A 24,358-nucleotide genomic window follows, 5' to 3' on the forward strand; every position below is an offset into this window, starting at 1 on the left:
ACCTGGCCTCATAATTTAAGCCTTTTAGCCCTGGTATCATTCTGGTGAATCTGTGCTGCTCTCCCTCCAAGACCAAGCCATCCTTCCAGAGATGTGGTGCCTCGAACTGAACACAGTATTCCAGATGGGGTCTAACCTGATCTTTATAGAACTGTAACATAACTTCCACCCCTATGTATTCCACGCCCCCCACCCCACCCCGAGATAATGTTTTCATGAGCCTTTTTTTTTGCATCCATCCACTAGCTTTTAGTGACCTTTCTCCTTCTCCACAAATTGTACCTTTCCACCATTTAGAAAATACCCTAATCTGTCTTCCTTAGATTCACAGTGGATGACATTACACTTCCTCACGTTGAACTTCACCTGGCACAGTTCGGTTCCCTCATTTAATCATTGTCCCTTTGCAGATTTTTGCTCCCATCTTCAATCCTTGCTGTGCCACCTATTTTTTCCCACATAACTTGATCACGGCTTTGGTGAAGGTGCTGTTTAAGAATTCAGTTCTCACAGCTGTCAAATATCAGGGCACATTTATACTACATTTAATGTCTGTAAATATGGGAGGAAAAATTGAGCCTTTTGGGCATGTATGTGTATAAACTTTCAGGTAATGGGTACTTCATAAGTAAATGTGTGAGATTATGCATTTAAATACTAAGAATATTCACAAGAATTGACCACATTCTGGGAGAAATACAAAGGTGAAAAAAAGATTTACGATGTAATTGCAAATCCAACAGTTATGGCAGATTCAAATTGATAACTGCATCATGACGTAATCTGTTTTAGCAACAGAAGATAATTCATGCTACCTCCCTGTGGCGAAGCAACAGTTTCATTTATAGTGGTGATAAAATCCTCTATCTCATGTGTTAATTTATTTGCAGCTGATAATTAAAAAAGATTGCCTGCCTGAAACTGAGTTTGGGAGGTGGTTGGGCTGCTATATATTTGGATTTGAGCAGCTGAGAGCAGGACACTGTAAAGTGAGTTTTGTTTGTAGATGGCTGTGTACAGGACTAATTCCTGCCAATCACACACAGCAGAGCAGAAAGCACCCTTTAAAGATCAAATATGTTTTAAGGGCATCATATCCTCAACCAGGGAATAAAAATTCAGCCAAGTTAATCTCATTATTGACATGCAGTTGAACTTCCTTAATTTCTAAATTTCTTTATGAAAGTAATATTGAATTAAATATAAATTCTTTTTGTGCACTGTTCCACCTAAATCCAAAATCCCTCCATCCAGAATGATGCAGCAATGGGGCAAAAAAAACTGCTAATCGGTTCTTTCTTTTATCCTTTCTTTTGAATTTCTTCTGTGTTGTCACATCATCTCCAACTTAATGGGTGAACGAATGGCATGTTCTTGGGTCTCTTACAGTGTTGCTCAGTAACCCGTTTCTCAGAGGCTCGGCCCAAGTTGGACTCTTTCTTTCGATTTCCCAAACCACCTTCCTGCCGCCCTGCTCGGGAAACACCTCACCTCGGATTCTGAGTCTTTCAACCAGCATGGCCAAGACTGAGACCTTGCAGAGTAGGAGATCCTGGAGGTGAATCAGTCTTCTAACAACCTGTGGCATGACATGTTGCCATGACGATCCATTATGCTTCCCCACCCCCCCCCCCCCCCCCCCAAATTTGCCTTGGGATGTTAATTTTTTACAACATTGAAGGTGCTATATAAATGCAAATTGCTATCGTTGCCATATGATCTCTAGAGAATATGGTCAGCACCAAAGATTTATACTCTCACTCAAAGGGGCATTCAGGACATGCAACAGGAAACCAGTCTTTCCTCTCTGTAACTCTAAGGAAGTTACATTGAAACATATGCTTATGACACACAATAATATTCGAGGATGCAGTATGTCTCTGCAACACGTGATAGTAATTACAAATAAAATAATACTTCACCTCTTCAATTTGGTGGACGTAATGAAAAGTGAACATAAATGCCACTCTCCAGCATCTTAAAGGCCCTGAGAAAGGGTTAGAGTCAATGGCATTTTAAAGTTTTATTTTAGAACTCGAGATGGAATTACAAGGATAGTGCTGAAGTATCAGGGAGGGGGGGATGAGTCAGGGGAATTGCAATTGCTTTCCCAATTCTATTCTCTTGGATTGGCGTCAAAGGATTTGAAATTGTATTGCGTTTTAAGTGTTTTGTTTCTTAAAAAAAACAAAGCATGTTTGCACAGGTTTAGAAAGCAACAGGCTACTGCACTGAGACAGAAGGGAGCGTGATATGTTAATGAGCCAGGTAATGAAGAGGTTGCCAATGACTGCGAACGTTAAGCAGTTCATTATCCTGTCCTGGATGGCCAACCAATATTCACATTGGTTGTGATGAGGACAGTTCTATTCATGTGGGCACAGCATGAGATATTTGCTGATACCTGATGCTAAGTCAGGGTAGGAATTGGGCAGACGGGAGTGAAGGTGGGTGGCAAAATCCTCCTTGACCTCAGCAACATGAGGCCCGGGAGATTTTAATGCTGGGGCCTTGTTTGCAGGCCCACCCCTGTTAAGCTTCCTGCCCAATACAGCCGCTGGCAAGTGGGCAACAGTGGAATTTTGGACAGCAGGAGGCTACTGTCAGGGACTGAAGAAATCGTCCCGGTCTCTCAGCCTTCCCTATCTGTGGAAGGGGAACCCAGGTACAGCAGTTTTAAACTTTCCTTGGAGGACCTTTGAGAACCACTTCTGTTCCTCCTGGCCTCACAAGGAAAGTAACAAAATGGTAAAGAGACTTACCTCTTTGGGCCTCTTCTGGCCTTGACTCCTCTTGTTGCAGAGAGGCTGGCCTGGCCGAAAGCAACAACAACAACTTGCATTTATATAACAACTTTGACATGGAAAAATGTTCCAAGGTGCTTCACCGATGTGTAATCAGCCAAAAAGAGCAACGACTTCACCCTGCTCAGGCCCATAGTTTAAACAACAATCACGCCCCACTGACATTAGTGGTGCCTCATTTGCATATTTAAAGAAGGCGTTATGTTACCCTTGGAGGTCAACAAGCTGAAAGAATCTAGTCCACCAATTGACCTGTGTTTAGCAAAAAAACCGAATTGACAAGATTTTACTTTTATAAATTTTACTTTCAAACTCAAAGCAAAACCAACATAAATTAGGTCGATATATACATTGATTATCAGTTGCACCACAGATAGATCTCACGGATTCACTGGGAAGTCCTCTCAGCACAGATGGCATCAAACATTCACAAAGTTCCTCAAAACCATGAGCTTCTTCAGGTAAATTTCCATCTTCTGTCCTCCAAGATGCTGATGTGGAAGTAAAGTCTTCTCATCAATAGCGAGTGTTGCAGTCTTCCCTTAAAAATTTCGGTCTTATCGCCTCTCGAACAACCCCGGTCCTGCTGATGACAGTCTTGATGGAGTAGTTTCGCCATAGCCTTTTTGGTCATTGAAAACAGCTGCGGCAAGTTGTATTTGCCAATGGCCAGCTCCCAGAATCAAGTCTTTTCTCTTTCCAAACCAACAGCTTTCAGCCTGTTTCAATTCTGCAGTCTTATTAACTGAGCTTGAATAGCCCTGGTCACACTCTGATCATATAACTCTGTGTCCTGTGTTTTTACATGGTTCTGACCAGTTCCGTTTTCCCAGAACTCAGAAGTTTTTAGTTTTATTTTCTGGTGAAGAACTGCCTCAAAAAAAACTAGCGTTGAAACTAGACTCCATGCACCTAACAACAGTACATTCAACTGGTCAACTGTTCAGATAACAGTTTGCACATGTGGACTCCATCATAAAGGACCCTGAGAGTTCCCAGGTGATGCCACTTTTCACCTGGTCAGAAGAGAAGGTTAAAATTGCTGGGTGCAGGATTGATGTAGTTCATCTGCGAGTGAGTCCCATGGGTGATTTTAACTGCCTATCGTTCCATTTCCTGTGGGCAGGGTTAGCAAAAAGATGGGATATAAAGCTATGCAGACTATGGATTGCAAGGGCCAGTTCTTGACCCATAGTTGGAAGCTTGGATGAAGGAGATCAGTTTTTTTGCAGATGGAATCTGTCTTGAATGCAAGTTAATTCCAAACACAAGTAAGTCAGCACACAAAAGGGACAGGCCATGTGGTTTAATATCTTCTCATTTAATGAGGAGAAAAGTTGGGTGAGGTGAACAGGTTTGATTATTAAGTGTTACTCTTTTTCCTTAAGCAGGTTCATGACTCATCCATAACCTCATCTAACTAAGTGAATCTCAGCCTGCCTTTTAAAAGAGGGGAGGAGCATTCCCGAGGGTGAAAGACATGAATATACAGTTTAGATTGCAAGATGGATCCTAGTGTTACACACCTCTGTTATACTATTATATAATTAGAATATGGACAGTGCAGGCACAGCCCATGAGTATGCAATGCTCAAACAGCTTATGGGAGTGAATGAAAGAGAGAGAGAGAGATTTATATACCACTTTTCACGATCTCAGGACATCCCAAAGCACTTGCAGCCAATTAATTACATTTGAAGTGCAGCTGGTATTGTAATGTAGGAAATGTTGTAATGAGCAGCACTACTGTACCTGAAAGAGTCTCTAATGTAGACCTGAAATGTGTAACAAAGTACATCATCAATATTGAGAGGTCTTCTAAAGTGGAATAGACAGCAGAGAGCTGATTAAACGCATGAGAATACTGGAGCATTTTAATGAACCCCTGAACCCACTACTCCACCATCAAACATGTAGGGACATTGATTAAGTATGGTGGTCAACGGGACAAAAGATAGACCCAGCCATTAGTGACAAATGAAGGACTAATAAAGTATTGGGTTTGGTCTGGTGAGAAGCCTCTAGAAGTGCGCATATTATCACTCATCATTTTGATTAACTCTGTCGCTCTTCCACAACAGGCTATCTGATACTAAATGGACTGAAGTAGAATTAATCAACATAAGGAACAACAGACCATTTGTTAATGTCGTGCTTTGACTAATTGGAATATTTATATATATTGGGACAGAATTTTCAATATTACAGCGGAGCTCATGGCACTCGCTGTTATTTAAGCACAAATCACACAGCAACTTCAGGCGAGGAGAAAATGCACAGTTAAATGCAAATATCCAGACTGGCTGTCTGGGTTGCACCGCTCGGCTGTTAACTTTTCAAACACGGCATCTTGCTGTCTGCCTCACCATTTGTTGTGAAGTTGCTGTATTTGTATGGCAGAAATGAACTAAACCTGCCTCAGAAATTTAGAGCTGGTAATTAGATGCGTAAGTACCACTTTCAACCTGATAATTTTTAATGACTGCCGATCAACCTTTCTGGCCCAGAAAGTGAACAATTGAAAGCGTGAAGTCTCATTCCTTCAGGTATTAATCATTGTTTGAGATTTTTTTTTAATTCAAATTTTTAAAAAAGTTTTGCTTTTCCTTTCTTTTACTCTGTCCCTTCATCCAATCTTTTTTTCCTCTCTTTAATTCTCTTTCTGTACCTGATTTGACATTGAATTCACCCTCCTGTAATTTACACTTCCTTCTCAGTCCTCCCTTTGTTTGTTTCTCAGTCCTTCAATCTGATTAGTTCTGGTGATACACAGTTGCTTACCCTGTTCACTCGGGACCTAGATGTCCAGTTTCCCTCACTGCAACGCTAACAGCTCACACTTTCAACAGCTTGCAATGCAAAATGTTTTAAAACCTAAACGTGCATGAACGTGCTGTCCTGCTACACCAAAATCTGGACCGTTACATTGATGCATTCGACTGTGGAAAAGCTTCTGCAGCCCTTAAAACAATCGTTTTTGTTTCTGTCCTCCAATTGTCAGCAACTTATGCCAAGCAGAAAATAGTACTCTTGGCATTAAACTTGTTTTGATGATTTTAATGTCATGTTTTCCAACATGGATTTAGCACAATAGTGAATATTTATGAAGCATGGACTAAAAATACCAAATTAGAAAAATATTAAGGGTAAGACATAAATGCTGCCATAACCAATGCCAACAGTTTTTATCTCAGGGATAATTTATGTCAACTGAGTTTTTTTTCTACTTAGCAGTGGAACAATTTTTATTGAGTCTTTAAACTTTATTTATGAATATCGCTGCACTTTTGGGTCTGGTTATGATATTTATTGCAAAGATGCTTAACCATGTTCTGTCCCTTTAAGGCCACTTGGCCAAATGGGCAAAGTCAGGGCAATTGTAGCTACTTATAAACTGCTGAAGTTGATCAGAGCACCATTTGAACTGAATATAAACTTCAGGATCATGCTTACTTTTCCCAGGCTTTTTAAGGTTTTTTTTGTGTCACTCATTTTTATTTTGATACCTGCTGGTTTATCCAATATGAACAAGAAACCTGTCTGCACTGCATTGATGGTGAAGAAAAATTGCTACTGTAGTTTTATTGTATAAAAATAATGCAGATTTTCAAAGTGACAGGAACCAAGGAAGTTTCTATTTGAATGTATTAATGGGTACCTGGAGAATTAAAGAGCACTATGGAATGGAACAAAGCACCTTTGAGTGAGAAGTGCCATGCTGCGAGACTTCAGTTGACCTGTGAAGTGGGAATGTAGTTATTTGGTGGAGGAAAGAAGGCACTGGAGCGGGAACTGATTAAAAATAAACCCTTTTATAAAAGGTATGCTTTTTTTATTGTACTTATTAAACATAAGCATATAATTTTATGAGTCACTTTCCTATATGTCTTTGTTCATTAAAACATAAGACAAAGAATTAAGTATTCATTTAAAATTATAATTTTGTCTGCTTTTACAAAACTATGTGCAATGTTGTGCAAATTTTGTGAAAAGCTTAGAGTGATACCTAAAATATTTAAATTAATTTATTTTTAGAACGACTGGCAGCCGAGCTTTGAGAAGACCCACGAAAGGACCCACTATGGGAAGCAGTCTGGATGTTGTGGCATGACATTTCCCAAGGCATTGGCTACCAATCCAATTTCAGATTGCCCCTTGGTGGACTTGTGTCTCATGGAGCAGGCACAAATGGTCTCTTCCTGAATCTATGGGGGGGGGGGGTGATAAATGACCAGCATCTGACATCCATGGCTGATGTAACTGCATTTTTTCTGGTCAGCTTTATTGGTGGCCCCTTGGAAAATCATGGCACACTGTGAGGTCCTCAAGCTGTGCATTAATGTTATCAAGTGTAAGGATCTCTACTGTTCAATGTTTATTTTTTTAAAATTACATCTCTGGGAAGCAACTTTGTCTTTTTCCTGTGTTAAAGGTGCTATACAAATGAAAGTTGTTATTGTTGTTTGTTCCTCCTTGTCAGTCATATCTTCACCTTTCACAATGTTGACCCTTTTTTACTATGCTTCTGGGGTGCTGGCAAGGCCACATTTATTGCTTATCCCTAGTTCCCCTGCTATCTTCTGGCATTCAGTTATTGTCAGAAACAAGACTGGGATGAGGTCTGGAGCTGAGAGTTTTGGTGGAATCCATTCTGAGCATCAGTGAGCAGGTTTTTGGTAATTAGTTGATACTTGATGGCACAATTGATGACGTCACCCATCACTTGGGAGAGTGATAATAGGGAAGTAATTAGCTGAGTTAGATTGAGTCTGTTTCTTAAGGATACCTGGGCAACTGTCCACATTGTTGGGTGGAAAGTAAAGAGGAGATCTAAGTAAGGGAATAAAAGGGACAAAGAGAGTATGAGAATCGATGAGTGGCTAACAAGAAAGGGAACCAAAAAGTTTATTTATAAACATTAAATAATGAACTATTAGTTAAAGGAAGGATGGGTTGATTAGACACCAAAAAGGAGATCTTCTTGTGGAGATGGAGGGCATGGTTGAGGTACTAAATGAATACTTTGAACCTGTCTTCACTAGAGAAGAGGAGAAGAGGTTGCTGCAGTAAAGGAGGAGACAATAGTGATGTTGGACAGGACAAAAATAGACAAAGGGGATGCACTTAAAAGGTTGGCAGTACTCAAAAATAGAAATGTCTGGATTGACTGCATCCGAGGTTACTGTGGAAAGTCAGGTTGGAAATTGTGGCCACAGTCTTTCCACCCTGCTTGGATATGGGGTGGTGCCAGAGGACTGGAGGATTGTAAATATTACACCCTTGTTTTAAAAGGGGAGAGGGATAAAACCTGACAACTATAGGCTGATATCGGTGGTGGAGAAACCTTTAGAGACAATAATCAGGACAAAATTAATTGCATTTGGAAAAGTATGGGCTAATAAATGAAAGTCAGCATAGATTTTTTAAAAGTCAAATAATGTTTGATTGAGCTGCTTGATGAAGTAATGGAGAGGGTTGATGAAGATAGTTTGGTTGATGTGTATATACACATTCAAAAGGAGTTTGACAAAGTACCACATAAAAGCCAGTGGAATTAAAGAGGCAGTGGCAGCATGGATATAAAATTGGCTAAGGGACAGAGAGCAGGTAGTAGTAGTAAAAGTAGTAGTAGTTTGCTTACCCACTGTTTTTTTTCATGTTTGCACTTGCTGCTGTTCAATATTCAGTCCGTTAACACCTTATCTGTATTAATGCTTTGTCTTTCAACACACCATTAACATATTGTTTGCCTTTGCTCCATGACCTTTTGGTCAGCTATGTGGCCTTGTCCAATCTACACCTTCTCCTTTGTTATCTCTTGCCCCACCCCCACCTTACTTGCTTATAACCTGTGACATTTCTAATATTTGTCAGTTCCGAAGAAGGGTCACTGACCCGAAATGTTAACTCTGCTTCTCTTTCCACAGATGCTGCCAGACCTGCTGAGTGGTTCTAGCATTTCTTGTTTTTATTATAGTAGTAGTAAAAGATGTTTTTTAGACTGGTGGGAAGTATACATTAGTGTTCCCCAGGGGTCAGTATTAGGACGACTGCTCTTTTTTGATATACATTAGATTTAGATTTTAGATTTAGAGATACAGCACTGAAACAGGCCCTTCGGCCCACCGAGTCTGTGCTGACCATTAACCACCCATTTATACTAATCCTACACTAATCCTATATTCCTACCACATCCTCACCTGTTCCTATATTCCCCTACCACCTACCTACACTAGGGGCAATTTATAATGGCCAATTTACCTATCAACCTGCAAGTCTTTGGCATGTGGGAGGAAACCGGAGCACCCGGAGGAAACCCACGCAGACACAGGGAGAACTTGCAAACTCCACACAGGCAGTACCCAGAACGCTGGAGCTGTGAGGCTGCAGTGCTTGCCACTATGCTGCCCCAATGACCTGGATTTGGGTTAACAGGGCATAATTTCAAAGTTTACAGATGATATGGAACTCAGAAATGTAGTAAACATTGAGGATAATAGTAACAGACTTCAGGAGAACAGAGATTGGTAAAATGGCAGATACATGGCAGATGAAGTTTAACACTGAAGGGTGAAATAATACATTTTGATAGTAACAATGAGGAGAGACAATATAACTAAATCATTCCATTTTAAAGGGGATGCAGGAACAGAGAGACCTCGGGTGTGTCTATACAGATTTTTGAAGGTGGCAGGACAAGTTGTTAAAAAGCAAATAGAATTCTTGGTTTTAATAGAAGAATAGAAAACAAAAACAAGGGACTTATGCTGAATCTTTATAAAACACTCTTTAGGCCACAGCTGGAGTTTTGTGTTCAGATCTTGGCACACACGTTAGGAAGCATGGAGACAGTGCAGATAAGATTTACCAGAATGGTACCAGTGATGAGTACGTTGAAAAGCTGGGATTGTTCTCCTTAGAGCAGAGAAGATTAAGAGATTTGACAGGTGTTCAAAATCATGACTGGTTTTGATACAATAAATAACTAGAGACTGTTTCTAGTGGTGGAAGGGTCAGTAATCTAAGGACACAGATTCAAATGAACCAGAGGTGACATGAAAAGCATATTTTTACATTGCGAATTGTTGTGATCTGGAATGCACTGCCTGAAAGGGTGATGGAAGATGATTCAATAGTAACATTCAGGAGAGAATTGGATAAATATTTGAAGCAAAATATTTATAGGGCTATGCGGAAAGAACAGGGGGATGGGATTAATTGGATTGCTGTATCAAAGAGCCAGCACACTGGGCTGAATGGCCTCCCTCTGTGTTGTATCACTGTATGATTGATTCTAGGACAGTTTTATAGCTGTTCTGGAACAGCTTGACTAGGGGAGCGACTAATTCTGGTACATGGAGTCTTCAGCTCTGCCTTTAATATTCTTTACTTGTAAAAGAAACAAGAATGAATCAAAGAATTTGCATTCTATGGCACCTATCATCTCCCCAGGACATTTCAAAGTGCTTCACAGCCAATTAATTACTTTTGAAGTTTAGTCACGGCACACTGCCAAATTTCAGAAACAGCAGTTGGATAAAGGACTAGATACTCATTTTGGTGGTGTTTGTTGAGGAATGCATGTTGGAAAGGACACAATAAGACCCCAAGGCAGACATTCCTTTGTTTTCATGTATCATTGGAAAGATGATGCTCCAAGCAGTGCGGTGCTGCCTCAGTAGGAACAGTTGTGATGCCTAAAGCGCCATTGTTCAATTTTATGTACTGTTTGTAAATATTGAAAAGTACAATCTGCTTCATTTTTCTCACATTATTGGTCAAATCACCTTATTTCTGCAGCTCGGCAGCCTTGTTGCCATTTGTTAGGTTGATATATTTGTATAATTTCAACTTAACATCTAATTTGAATAGTTTGCCAGACTGCCTGGGGTAATATAAGTAATGGATCTGAAAGCAGGGGTTAGATGTGGTTCGTGGGCTAGCTCACCCTGAGCAAAGACCCTTTATGGGTTTTCGTGTAACTTTGGAATGCAAATCAAATAAAACACAGACCAGTTTGGTAGATATTTAATGTGTATTATTTTGATTTTCACCAAATATTTTTGGACAGTTGAAAAATATGGATTAAATGTTGTTGGGTGAAAACTCTATACGGTAGGGGGATCATTTAACATAGAATAAAATGATTGACCTTAATTCTGTTTAATACTTATTTTCAATGAAACACGGCTAAAGCAGCGAACATTTTGCGGTTTCTTGGCTGACGAGTGTGCAAGTATATTTCTAACAGCTGTCAGTCAAAATATAACCAGCGCAACGTTCCAGAATGGATACAGTGGGAGCTCCACCAATCAACGGAGGCGGTGGGCGGGGCGCTGGCGGCGCGGTGGCCGCCGGTAGTTGTAGTCCGCTCACTCTGACTGTCTGGTTTGCAGCACAGGGCAGTGAGGGCAGAAACTACAAAGGGCTGACCAGTGGGAGGTGGTTTAAGCTGCAGTGTGGCTGGAGGGGAGGGGAAGAGCGTTGACACTTGCAAGGGGTGTGTGTCTGTTATGTATTGAGAATGAAGTGCTGAAGCACAGAGAGTCTACATTCACTATTTAAGATGTGAGCCACGTTTTGTCAGCTCTCATTACTCTGCTATTATTTGGACTGGGGCGGCTAATGCGTCGCCCTTTTTCTGTTGTTGCATTTTTGTGAGCATTTCATTTCTTCTGCCGTGCGGTGCTGGAAAACACACTTTCAACACCCGCTGTGGGGGATTGTTAAAAAAAAGTGCAGAATTGAACGTGAAGTTGCGTTTTTCTCCATTAAAAATTGCAGCAGATGAGATGTCTAGTTCCATTGACTAGAACTGGTTGTGTTGATCGAGAAACGCATGCATGGAGATGAGCAGTGCGGATACAGCTTCCACTAAACTGCTGAGTCTCACACAACGGTAAAACAGATTTCAATGTTATTTTTAATGTGTGCTTTCATGCTGCCTGTTTGAGACTGCCTCGCCAGTTACGCCTTAACATGTTGAATAAGGTTTGCGGTTCACGAATGTTGCTCGATGTGCCACTACAGTCATCCCGCAGGTATTGTCAAATACTGTATGTTACTTTATTATTGATAGATGAGAGAGGAGAGAAAAAACAAGCGTTTCTGCAGTGAGGAGGAAACGAAATTTTTGTATCTTATTCACTTTTTGCACCAATTTTCATGTCCTCTTTCAAATGCGAAACTTTGTTGTTAAAGGGCTAAGGGAAATGCATTATTATTTCAGGCGTTCAACGCCAAATATTGTCAGATGGCAGACAAGTGCTTTATTATTTAAAGACTGGCCCACAACAGAAAGTGGGCGTAGTGGCTGAATGTTACTACACTACATCAATGAACTAACTTCCTTGGGGTGGTGAATTAAAGCGTTTTATTTCTGTTCAGTGCGGATGTATAATATGTTCAGTTACGCACTAATAACAAACACAGCAGTTTGACTCTTTTGAATTTTTTTTCTGTCCAGATGTAATCATAACTCCCGCTCCGCGATATTCAATTCAATATTTGCCTATCTTAGGAATGTTTTATGTAATTCCTACCACCTGTTATTTTCTTAACAATCCATAATAATTACTCAGTAATTTGATTAGGGCTATTATTGAGCATTATGCCTTTGTACAGCCTAATTGCACCATATTTACATATTAAAGGGTGGCTTATGAAATCTACCATGGATTGCAAGGGGAGGATTTTTTTCCCTTCAGAAATGAAACTAATAGTGCCTTACAGGGATTTATATTACCAATCTCTATTAAATATCCTTTCTTTTTGAATGCTTCAGATCCATTTGATTGTAGACTGCATTTATGAAATATTTATAAAAATGCAGCTGTAATGATTGTGCCCTATAACAGTGCTAATATAAATGTTGCTTGAAAAAATAATGTTTTTTTTTGTCATTATTGGCAATTAAAAATATTTTCACTTGCAGTGCTCATTAAATACCTTACTGTTAATGGGATTTATTTTATTCTTTGTGTAACATTTTAAAAACTGAATTGTATGGCACCTGGCTATATAACATCCAAATATGTGTTCCCTGACTGGCACGCTTCATTGAAAACAGATCACTCATATTTGAAAGTAAGCAGGAATTGAGCTCCCCTGATGGGTCAGAGCGTAATTACAGTGAGATGCAACTGAGCTGCACAGATCAGGAGGGTCCCAGGTTTAGATTAGATTAGATTAGAGATACAGCACTGAAACAGGCCCTTCGGCCCACCGAGTCTGTGCCGAACATCAACCACCCATTTATACTAATCCTACACTAATCCCATATTCCTACCAAACATCCCCACCTGTCCCTATATTTCCCTACCACCTACCTATACTAGTGACAATTTATAATGGCCAATTTACCTATCAACCTGCAAGTCTTTTGGCTTGTGGGAGGATTTGATCCCTGCTCTTGCTGTGTGAGTTGTTGCATCTCTGGGTTAGAAAGGAGAAGTAGTGACCAGGCAGGGTTCCTGCTGCTGATTCATAATCAGTGAGCCCTGCTGGAAGTATATGCACTGATACTTGCTGGAGGTACATGTGTGTAACTGTTTGCTGACCCTGATTCCCTCATGGTGAACTGCAGCATTGGTGACATCAATTGAACAATACTGTGCTTAAATCAGTGTCTTCAGCAGAGGAGAGGCAATAGTAGAACACAGGAAACAAATACAGTCTATTTGATAGCTATTTCTATAGCTTGAAGATTTAAAGCTGATGCCACTTTGAATATTGTTCAAATGTAATTACCAAATAAAAAGTCTTATTCCAGCTCTTTTCAAATGTTTTATGTTTACTTAATGCATGAGTGCTGTGAACAGTTACTTCAGTCACTTCCTCCCTCAATGCTCAAAGTGATATAATTTCTTTTGATGTTATTGCCCTTGCTTAAATAGTGGGAATGATTTTTGTTTTGTTTTATTTACCATCTATTGTTCCACCACTCACCGTCTGCCAGCATGTTGGTAGGACAAGTGAACATTTCTCCATTGATTCCCCTCTCAGTGAACCACTGATCATGTCAGAGCATCTCGCAGGAAAGGGCATCATTCCAGCAGCCACAGAAGGTTTTATGAATGCAGCAGAAGAGGCTTTTTCCTCAGCAGGGGATGAAAGACAGCTCATAATATCACCTACCTTTTTATAGCTAAAAGCACAATTTCCATACCTGCTGATATAACCAGGTTTTTTTTTAACCAGGCCTGAATGTATTACAAAGTTACACAGATCTACACCCTATCAACAAAAAAAAAACCAAAGCATTAATATTCATTGTAGAAAAAATATCCATGTAGAAGATAAATCCTTTTTGTTTAGCTGATGTCACTGTGCAGCTGTCATTAACCTTCACAGTTCACCTCAGTGTTGCAGGAGACTGTAATTGCAAACACTTGGGTGGCTGCTTCTGCAGAACACATTCAGGTTTGTTGACATTTTTATTGCCAAGTTGGCCATTCTTGTGTGCCTGAGTGGGGCTGCCTGACAAATTTTGTCAGCCCAGTTGCCCAATGCATCTTAATCAGCGACATCATCGTTAAAGTTTGCAGTACAGATGAAATGGTATGAGGCTCAGAGACACTTGAAATGGCACTGCAAAATGTGACCATTATTTTGGATACAATCAAATGGAAACTTAAAAAAAAAATGAATAAAGAGGGCAGAATGAATAATTTTATTCTCCTAATAGAAATACATGTTTAATATTGGGGAGGGGCGTGGGAAAAGGGTATTCAATCATTTTAGGTCTCTCTGGTTTATCCTCTTAGTCAATTACTTTGGGCTTGTTGCCTTGTGCAACATAGGTAAAGGACCACAAGTGGCTGTTTTTTCCAAAAGCTTCGAGAAGATGAAAGGAATCTCCTTTCTGAAAGTTAATTAAAGTAAAACAGAATGAAAAAAAATTGGATGAGAGAGGTTATGTACACATCAGTCAAATTACTGCAGTGTCTAAGTTTCCAAGATAAGATTCTCAAATGTAATTACCATTGAGCAGTATCCTTGAAACTTTTATTGATCCATTCATGACATAATATTTAATTGAATCACTGGGCTTCCATCTAAAGTCTCAGGCATGCCAGATTCTTCCATTTTTTTTTTGGATTAATTATGCTGTACTAGGCAGCAGTCGATGCTGTTTGCAGGAAGACCCCATTGTTTGTGTTTAGAAGCGATGGCATGAGTGAACTGGTTGAATAGTACCAGCTGGCAATGAGCTGTTTTGCGTGAAAGGCCTGGCAGCATTGGATATGTTCACTGATGAAGTGTTTCTCTTTCAGCTCTGCCTCTGAAGACCTGGGTTGTCGACGTGGGGAGTTCAGCAGGAAACATTATGGTTCTGTGGAGCTGGTAAGTCATGAGATTTCACTGCAATCAAAAAGAGTGGTGTTTGTTATTTTTAAATTTTCAGTGACCAAGTAGTGCTGTACATGCTACCTTTTTATTTTCTGGAGTTAGCTTTAATAAACCTGCACAAGTACCTTTTCTCCAATAATAAGATTAACGCAATCTGGAAATAATCATCTACAGATTGATTTCATGCAAAATGGAACAATCACATCGTTTTCTATGAATATTTTCTGGGTTTTATAGGTGTGAAACAATAGCAAACAATTTGTGAATTTGCAAGTCTACATGGATTTATTATGTTTAGGTATGATTTTTGAATCAAAATATTAATCATCACTTATAAATTCAGTCTTAGATATAAACAGTTGACTGGAAGTTGTGAAAACACATAAAACACGTGATGTATTACAGACCGTAGGGTAGATAAGCAAAGTGCAATGTACTTTGCATTCGAGTCAACCTTGTACAAGCTCATGGATTTTCATATATACAGTCAATATGTTATTAACCCTACGCATCACATCATCATGAGCCATTCTTTTCAGAGTGCCAGTTGAAAAATGTTGCTAAATAATGTTGGTTCATTCTTTTGTGACATGTAACAACCTGAAGAGCAGACGCATATGCTGCCATTTTCCTCAGGATTCAATGAAGTATCTTTTCTGCATTATTACTAACAACTGTGCGATTATTTATTAAAAATTAAATACATGTAACTAAAGACACTGGTACAAACACAGAGAAAAATGCACACAACGATGTGTCTTTTAAATAGCAAACCAGTGGAAGGTTTTAGATTTAGTAGCTTCAATGCTGCACCATAATATTGTGCCATAAATTATAGTGATTGTGAACATTACATGAATTGAGCTTAACATTTCTTGTAAAATATGAGGGCCATATTTTCCCCTCTGCTGAATTTTGTGGATATGCATAAACAACAGTTCATTAGCAGGAGAAAGTAGTCGTGGGATGAGCTGTGCTCTGAGCATTGCTCCTGTTCAAAAGTGATTTTGGGGAAATTAACAAAAAAGGGGAGAAAAAAGCTGCTGTTTTCTTGCTAAGGCCTTGGTAAAAGCCAGTCATGAGCAATTAATGCGGAATTACACAGCAATAATGTAGGGGCAAAATGTCACACACATTATTATTTAGCAAAATGATGATTTGGAGGTAGCACCACAGTGGTAACAGAAGTGAATGCCCCTCAAAGTGGAAACTATCTATTTACCCCAATCCTGTCCATTCACCCCAATCCTGTCCATTCACCTGATTTACACACCTCCTCACTCTGAACACTGCAGTTCTATTACATTGCAGTGAAATTCAACCACTGCCAAAAAGATATTTGGGCCACAGGGTGGAAATATGTACTTTATTAATTTGGGTTGCCTGGCAATTAAACAATAACAAGCTGCATTTAAATACCACCTTTACCTTACAGCACTGTCCAGAGGATGAAAGAAGCAGGCACCGCGTCTTTGCGTTAGGATGAGGAGAAGTGATTGAAAGCTAGGTCTGAGAAATGAGCTTTGAGCAGGCTTTCAAAGGTAGAAAACCCAGAGATCTTGGGGGCGAGTGTTGTTAGGAATTGGACCATGACAATAGAAGGGTGAGTTATCTAAGGTGAAGTATTGGATGAGCATGGAGGGGAGAGTGTACAGGAGCTCCAAATTAGAGGATGCAAGAGGAAATGTAAGACTGGACAAGGCTGCAGAGGAAATATAGATCAAGGCAGTGGAAGAATTTTGGAGACAGGGAGTTATTGTAGGTAGCGAGAAAGGCGGTGATAAGTAAGTGGAACTTGACATGAGAGAGGATAACATAAGAAGATAAGAAATAGGAGCAGGAGTAGACCATACGCCCCTTCAAGCCTGCTCTGCCATTCATTATGATCATGGCTGATCCTCGGCTTCAAATCCAATTTCCCGCCTGCTCTCCATATCCCTTGATTCCCTGAGAGACCAAAAAATCTGTCTATCTCAGCCTTAAATACATTTCAATGATGGAGGATCCACAACCGTCTGGGGTAGGGAATTCCAAAGAGTCACAACCCTTGGAGTGGAGAAATTTCTCCTCATCTCAGTCCAAAATGATTGTTCCCTTACCCTGAGACTGTGCCCCCATGTTCTAGTTGCCCCAGCCAGAGGAAACGACTTCAGTGTCTACCCTGTCAAGCCCCTTCAGAATCTTGTATGTTTCAATGAGATCACCTCTCATTCTTCTAAACTCCAGAGAATACAGGCCCGGTTTACTCAGCCTCTCATCCCAGGGACTAATCTAGTACACGTTCGCTGTACTGATGATGACAGAAGAGCTTTAGATGTTTTTGAGTTTATGGAGGATGCACTGAGGAGTTCAGCAAGTAGGTTTTAGAGAGATTGAGTTCAGAGGTGACAACGGTTTGAAGTTAAGTTTGAGGCAGAGAATATTGCAGATGCTGAAGTAAATCGTCTTGGTAATGTATATGATGGGGAGCTTGTAGTTTAGCTCTTGGTTGAATAAAATGATGAGATTGCATGCAGTGTGATTCAGCTTGAGCGAACAACCACGGAGTGAATGATAAAGGTGTGGAATTTTTGACTGGGAGTTTGCTGTGCCCAATATGAATTCAGACTCATCCACGACAATGTCAGATGGGGAGGATTGGAGAAAATAACAGCTGAGAATATCCTGCAGATAGTCTTTGCATTTGGGATGAAGAAATCCTTAAGCTCCTCACATTTAGTGTTGAAAGTATGACCGGAAGAGGAGAGGGAAAGGGGTTTGAGGTGGCATAGAGAGAAGAATTCGAGGGCTGTTCTTGACTTGCAGGACAATCCTGGAGCAATAGGAGAATTTGACCATTGAGAAGGTCTCCTTTTAATAATGTACAGTTGCTCTCGTGCTTCAGTACTGCAGGCTTGGAATTTTAGCTTCCCCATTCACTTAATTTCAGATCGAGGCTTTCTATCCAGAAAGAAACAACCCTTTTGTGTTTCAATTGGAATTCTTACTTCTAGAAATGTAGCATTGACACATTGAAACAATTCAACATGCTTAAAAAGGCAATATGTTACTGTGTGAAGCATCTTAATAAATCAAATGGTACATGCAAGCAAATTTGGGATTTTCTCAATATATGTTCAGTCTTTTTGTGAAGTATTGTGGACTTCACAGGAATTTTGCCATTTATATTAGTTAAGCAGTTTGCTAAACGCTTGAGAAGGTGTGTTATGTTTGATTTTATTTTTGGCATTTTCATCATGCTTGAAAATAAAAAATTATACCATTTTATAAGTGGATCGTGAGTGACTCAAAAAGAAAGGTTATAAATTGTCTAAAAAGGGAGCTATTGAGATAAAATACATTGGAGACAGCTAGCTATGATAGTTGGCTTTGACAAGCTGTAGGTGAAAGGATGAAACTATTCTCAGCCCTCATACCTGTACGGTGCCTTGTGTGTAGAGGTGGCTTCATGTAATGAGATAGAAGGTTTCTAACTTTTCGATGAAAGGATATTTTAAGAAATTACTGTTAATGATTTAATACAAATGAATGAGTTGAAGTTAACTTCAAAGCAGATTTCAGTTTTGCTGTGTAAATTCAGACCAAAATTTAACGTATTTTTGGCATGACTGCATTTTCAGACAGTACATGTAGGCTTGTATTAGTGTAAATTCATTCATAGCCCAAGAATATTTTGTTGAATGAAAGGTAGAAGATAGACAAAATAAAATGCTATAATTTTATAAATCTAAATTCTCTACAAAGATTTTTATCTGAAACAAATTTGTTTGGAAAATGATGTGTGATGACTCTTTTGTGCAGCATTTGTATAAACTCCTTTTCCGTCTTTGTAACCATTTTGCTTAAAATAAAACCAAGCATAGAATTTAAATGGAGAATCAGAGGAGCATGTCTGGGTGTATAATTTATAACTGCTATTTTAGTGTATTTGTATTTCCCAGTTGTTGCTTCCCCTTGTATCATAAGGTGACCTATGGTGCAGTATGTGTAAGGATTTTGAGCAATTACAGCTTTAACTCAACTTTAATGGGTAAGTTGCTGCTTAGGATCTTGAAGTTCATGCCTTGGTATATAATAAAGCTCTTTCCAGCCTGTATATATAGGGGTAGAATTCCTTATTTTGCTCCTTGGAGGAATGCTAAGGAGATTACAGCAATCAACATTTAAGGATGCTTTACCAAACTAAATTAGAATGAATATATAACATATTTGTAATAAGATCTATTGGGACACTTCAAACCTCTGCCACCTTGTAATGGTATGAATATATCAAAATGCTAATTTAAAATATTATTTTGTTGATGTGCTACATTAACTTCTGTGTCGTAGCTGTGTGACAGTGGGAGACCTTTCTAAACCCTTTAAAATAATGAATCACAGATGTCAAGGGAGGCTATATATTGAATATTATTGATGTTACAGCTGCTCAAAGCCCAAACATCCAGACAACATTTGACTGAGTGTGGCATCAAGGAACCCTAGTAAAATTAAAGTCAGTAGGAATTGGGGTGGGGGGAACTCTCCACTGGTTGGAGTCATACTTAGCACAAAGGCTGTGGTTGTTGGAGGCCAATCATCTCAACCCCAGCTAGAGGAGATCCTCGGGGTAGTGTCTTAGGTCCAACCATCTTCAGCTGCTTCAACAATGACCTTCCCTCCATCATAAGGCCAGAAATGGGGATGTTTGCTGATGATTGCAGTATTCAGTTCGATTTGCAACTTCTCGGATAATGAAGCAGTTTTTTCCCTATATGCAGCAAGCATTGGGCAATGTTCAGGGTTGGGCTGATAAGTGGTAAGTAACATTCGCACCATACAAGTGCCAGGCAATGACCATCTCCAACAAGATAGAATCCAGCCATCTCCCCTTGATGTTCAACTACATTATCATCACTGAATCATCCACCATCAACATCCTGGGGGTTACCATTAACCAGAAATTGAACTGGACCAGCCATATAAATACTATGGCTGCAAGAGCAGGTCAGAGGCTGGGAATTCTGTGGCAAATAACTCACCTCCCGACTCCCCAAAGCCTGTCCACCATCTACAAGGCTCAAGTCAGGAGTGTGATGAAATAGCCTCCACTTGCCTGGATGGGTGCGGTTCCACAAACACTCAAGCTTGACACCATCCAGGAGAAAGCAGCCCACTTGATTGGCACACCATTCACAACCTTCAATATTCACTCCCTCCACCACCGATGCACAGAGTCAGCAGTGTGTACCATCTCCAAGATGCATTGCAGCAACACACCAAGCACCTCCCAAAACCCACAACCTCTACCACCTAGAAGAACAAGGGTAACAGGCATACCACCTGCAAGTTCACCTCCAAGTCACAGACCACCCTGACTTGGAAATATGTTGCACTTCCTTCACTGTCGCTGGGTCAAAATCATGGAACTCCCTCACTAACAGCACTGTGGGTGTACCTTCAGCACACAGACTGCTGTGGTTTAAGAAGATGGTAGATTGAGGGATATGCTGGGTCTTGAGGTTACAGATTGTGATGGAATAAAATTCTACTGTTGCTGACAGCTCACAGTGCATTATAGATGCCCCGTTTTGAGCTACCACATCTGTTCGGATCATGACTCAACACAATGGAGAGTATCATCAGTATGAAGATGGGACATGGTCTCCACAAGGACTGTGCGGTGGTCACTCCTACCAATACTGTCATGGACAAATGCATCTGCGGCAGGTAGATTGGTGCAGATGAGTTCAACTCAGTTTTTCCTTCTTGTTGGTTCCCTTGTCATCCTTCAGGATTCGGCCAGCTTGGTCAGTAGTGGTGCTACCGAGCCACACTTGGTGTTGGACATTGAAGTCCCCCATCCAGAGTACCTTCTACGCCCTTGTTACCTCAATGCTTCTTCCAAATGGTGTTATTACGACCTGGTGAGAAAGGGGTCTAGGGTTCCCTCTCAATCTTCACCTGGTCTTACTGTAACAGGGTTTAATTTTAAACACACCATGTTTTTAGCTTACCCTTGGTGAATCCCTGTTCACCGCTTTCCAATTGTAAGGCAAAGAAACCAGCACAAACAGGTTTTCTTAGATTTAAAGAAGAAAAGTTAAAATTTATTAAACTTAACCTCTACTTAAGTTAACACCTACGGATACGCGACGTGCCCACGCTAGCATGCATACGCAATAAACACACATGCAGATAGAGAGAAAAGAGCAGAAGAAATAAAGTGGAAAGTTTGAGGCAATATCTGAAGATGGTTTTTGGTTACTGTTCTACGAGCTCGCTGTAGCATCCCTGATCGTAGGTAGATCTTGCTTTTCATTGGGGCTCAGTATTCTTCTTAAACCTTGTTCGATGTAGGAGACTTTTCTCTCTTGAGATTCACATATTCAGTGGATTTGGAGTTCTGTGAGAAAGAGATGGGAGCAGACAGGAGAGGTCTTCTCAGTCCAGGAGCAAACAGTTGCTCTCTCTCAAGCAGTTTGTACAATTCAAAAAAATCTCAGGTTGCCAAGCAGATTAGTCATATGACTAGCTGGTTTGACCACATCTGTTTGTGGATTCAGCCATCTTAGCAGTCATCCTGGAATGTGAGCTTCAATGTCTGGTGATCAAAGTCCATTGTGGGTTGAATGTGTCAGGGAATGGTCCTTTGACTCCACAAGCACTGTCTGTTAGTATGTAAATGTTTTTTCCAACCATGGCTGATCTGTTTAACAAGTCATTTCCTCACTCCAGCAACAGTTTAAAATCAATGTTCGTATGACAAAATTAATATGCCTTATTCTTTGCAGCATGACAGTGTTCAACATGAAGGAGTACTGAATCATCAGCTGATGGAGGGCGGTAGGTTGTAATCAGCAGGAAATTTCCTTGTCCATGTTTGACCGGATTGTAGGGGATCCGGAGTCAATGTTGAGGACTCCCAGCACTACTCCCTTCCTCCTGTATACCACTATGCTGCCACCTCGGGTGAGTCTGTCCTGCTGGTGGGTCAGGACATACCCAGGGATGGTGATGGAGGAGCCAGGGATTTTGGCTGAAAGGTATTACTGTTAGTTTGACTATCTCAGGATGTTGGCTGATGAGTCTGTGGGACAGCATTCCCAATTTTAGCTCAAGCCCCCAGATGATAGTAAGGAGGGCTTCTCAGGGTTGACTGGGCTGGGTTTGCCTGTGACGTGCCTAGTGCCTAGGCCGTGCTGGGTGGTTTGTCAGTTTTTTTTTTTCATTCTTATTCAACTTTTTGTAATGGTTTGATACAAGTGAGTGGCTTGCTAGGCCATTTCAGAGGGTAGTTAAGAGTCAACCACATTGCTGTGGGTCCCGTTTGCTGAAGATGTTGGGCAGGATTTTTGTTTTGTAGTTGCGACCCTGCCATTGGGGTCATTTCTGGGTCCTGACCCCGCACGGCCTGGGTGTGACAGGCCCAATGTGATTTTTGTTAGATTGGCCAATTACGGGCCAGAGGGCATGCTTGACATCCAATTAAGGGCAGTGAGTGGGCTCCTGATGCTGGAGGCCCAGTGGGAGGCCATATAGCAGTGAGAAAGCCGCAGCCCGCCAATGCAGGTAGGGGTGAGAGAGCAGACCCGCTCAGCACTTTTAAAAGTTTTGAGAATGCAAATGGCTACCGCTGCCAGATCCCTTTGTGAAGGGGGAACCGTCCACAGTGTGGTCTTCAGTCATTTGTAAGTCGGCTGCAGGGGTGGGGCGAATGCTTCAATAGTGAAACGGAGTGCTGGGCCCCACCCCCTGTCTGCCTCCAGGACGCTGCCTCCTTTCTCTGGCTGTGTTTTGGCCAATGCTGGGGGCCCACCTGTCGACTAGAAAATTTCAGTTGCCGGGAAAGAGAGCCCTAATAGGCCGCTTAATGGCCTTAGTTTGCTCCCGGCTGCTTGTGGGTGGGTAGCTTTCTCATCCCTGCCTCAGCTTCCTAAAAAATGACCCGGAGGTGGGACCGGCCGGCGGCGGGAAATTCCGGGCCCATCATCTCTGCTACCGCCTCTGGCGGGCTTGCAAAATTCTGCCCGTTGAATTCCATTTTGCAGTCTATCATGCTGGGATCGGAACTCTTGACCAATGTTCCCTTTAAGATGTGCAGCCGCGCTTCAATCTTAAAGGGACAGCTAAGTGGCCGTGCACAGCAAACGAAAGTTAGAACGAACATTGCTCTTGACATCTAGTTTGCTAGTCATGTACTATGGCCACAGTAGTATCAAACCCAAGCAGCTGATGTGGGAGCAACTGGAATCCAATGGTACATTTCAGCAAAGCTTGTAAGTCCAGTTTGAGGCAGAGCATACAGCAGATGTCTCATTGTATTAAGCCCCGTCTCCTCTATAATTAGATACTGTCCGTACAACTTCCATCACATGCTATTCTTTGATTTTGTTATGGTTAAGTTTCTTAGTGGAGTAATCTCATTTATTTTCAAGATGATCATTACACCTCATTGCTTCAATATCATGATCAGATTTTCCTCGTATGTGTATTTTTCTACATTTCCTACTTGCATTCTTTTACAGGCACAAACATACTGAATGAAGCCCATGGAAATAAATTAAACTGTTACCATACTTTTCTAAGTTTATGTGGGGTGCTTACATTTTTCTGTTGTTTGGACTTTAATTCATGTAGCCGTTTGTTGCTGCTTTCCTCCCTGCGTTTCTTCTTTCTCTCACTGCCCCTACCTTTATCGTCCTCTTTACATTCAGCTTCTTTCTGTTCCTTGCTCCCAAACCAATTTACTGCTGATCAGGTCCTGTGTTAACAGGCAAGATGGTGCACAAAGGGCAGGTTGGTCACATTTGCAGAGAAGATGTAAGTTGCTGCAATTTTTTTTGTTTGGAATAATATCAGTGCCTGTTTGTGCATTTGCCTGATATTGGATTTGCACTCTCTTCATGTAATTGTACATAACTTCAATCTGCACATTGTGTTACAATAAATACTGAATAAATTCTTTGTGAATTACGCATGGGGAAAGTTGTTGGCTAGAAACAGTGCTTATTAGTTAGGTTTTGCTTGGTCTCACTGAAAACCACATGAAGACAAAGAAGACTAGAGAATTGGATGAGAAAAAGCCCTTAATGGTGTGAAAATGGGAGGATATTTGAGTCACAATTTATTCCGTCAGCTTGCAGTAAGGGGGGAAAAAAATGCAACTGAAGACATTAAATTCATTGACATACCTAATGAGCTCCACAAAATTGTCCCAACATGGT

General features: G+C 40.7%; 1 protein-coding gene across 3 annotated transcripts in view; it reads left to right on the forward strand.

The window, feature by feature from the left end:
• garnl3 (GTPase activating Rap/RanGAP domain like 3) overlaps positions 1-24,358 on the forward strand; it is a 455,189-nt gene that overhangs the window by 60,277 nt on the left and 370,554 nt on the right. For 2 of the 3 annotated variants that reach the window (XM_068012409.1, XM_068012411.1), the window contains exons 1-2: positions 11,326-11,703; positions 15,080-15,149. In XM_068012409.1, the coding sequence (XP_067868510.1) occupies positions 11,648-11,703; positions 15,080-15,149 (126 nt within the window). In that variant the 5' untranslated portion in view covers positions 11,326-11,647. Of the gene's footprint in view, positions 1-11,325; positions 11,704-15,079; positions 15,150-24,358 lie in introns of those variants that run through there. The other variant, XM_068012410.1, reaches the window with a different exon arrangement.

The sequence above is a fragment of the Heterodontus francisci genome, chromosome 32 (genome assembly GCF_036365525.1).
Source record: "Heterodontus francisci isolate sHetFra1 chromosome 32, sHetFra1.hap1, whole genome shotgun sequence".
In the NCBI taxonomy this organism is placed as follows: domain Eukaryota; kingdom Metazoa; phylum Chordata; class Chondrichthyes; order Heterodontiformes; family Heterodontidae; genus Heterodontus; species Heterodontus francisci.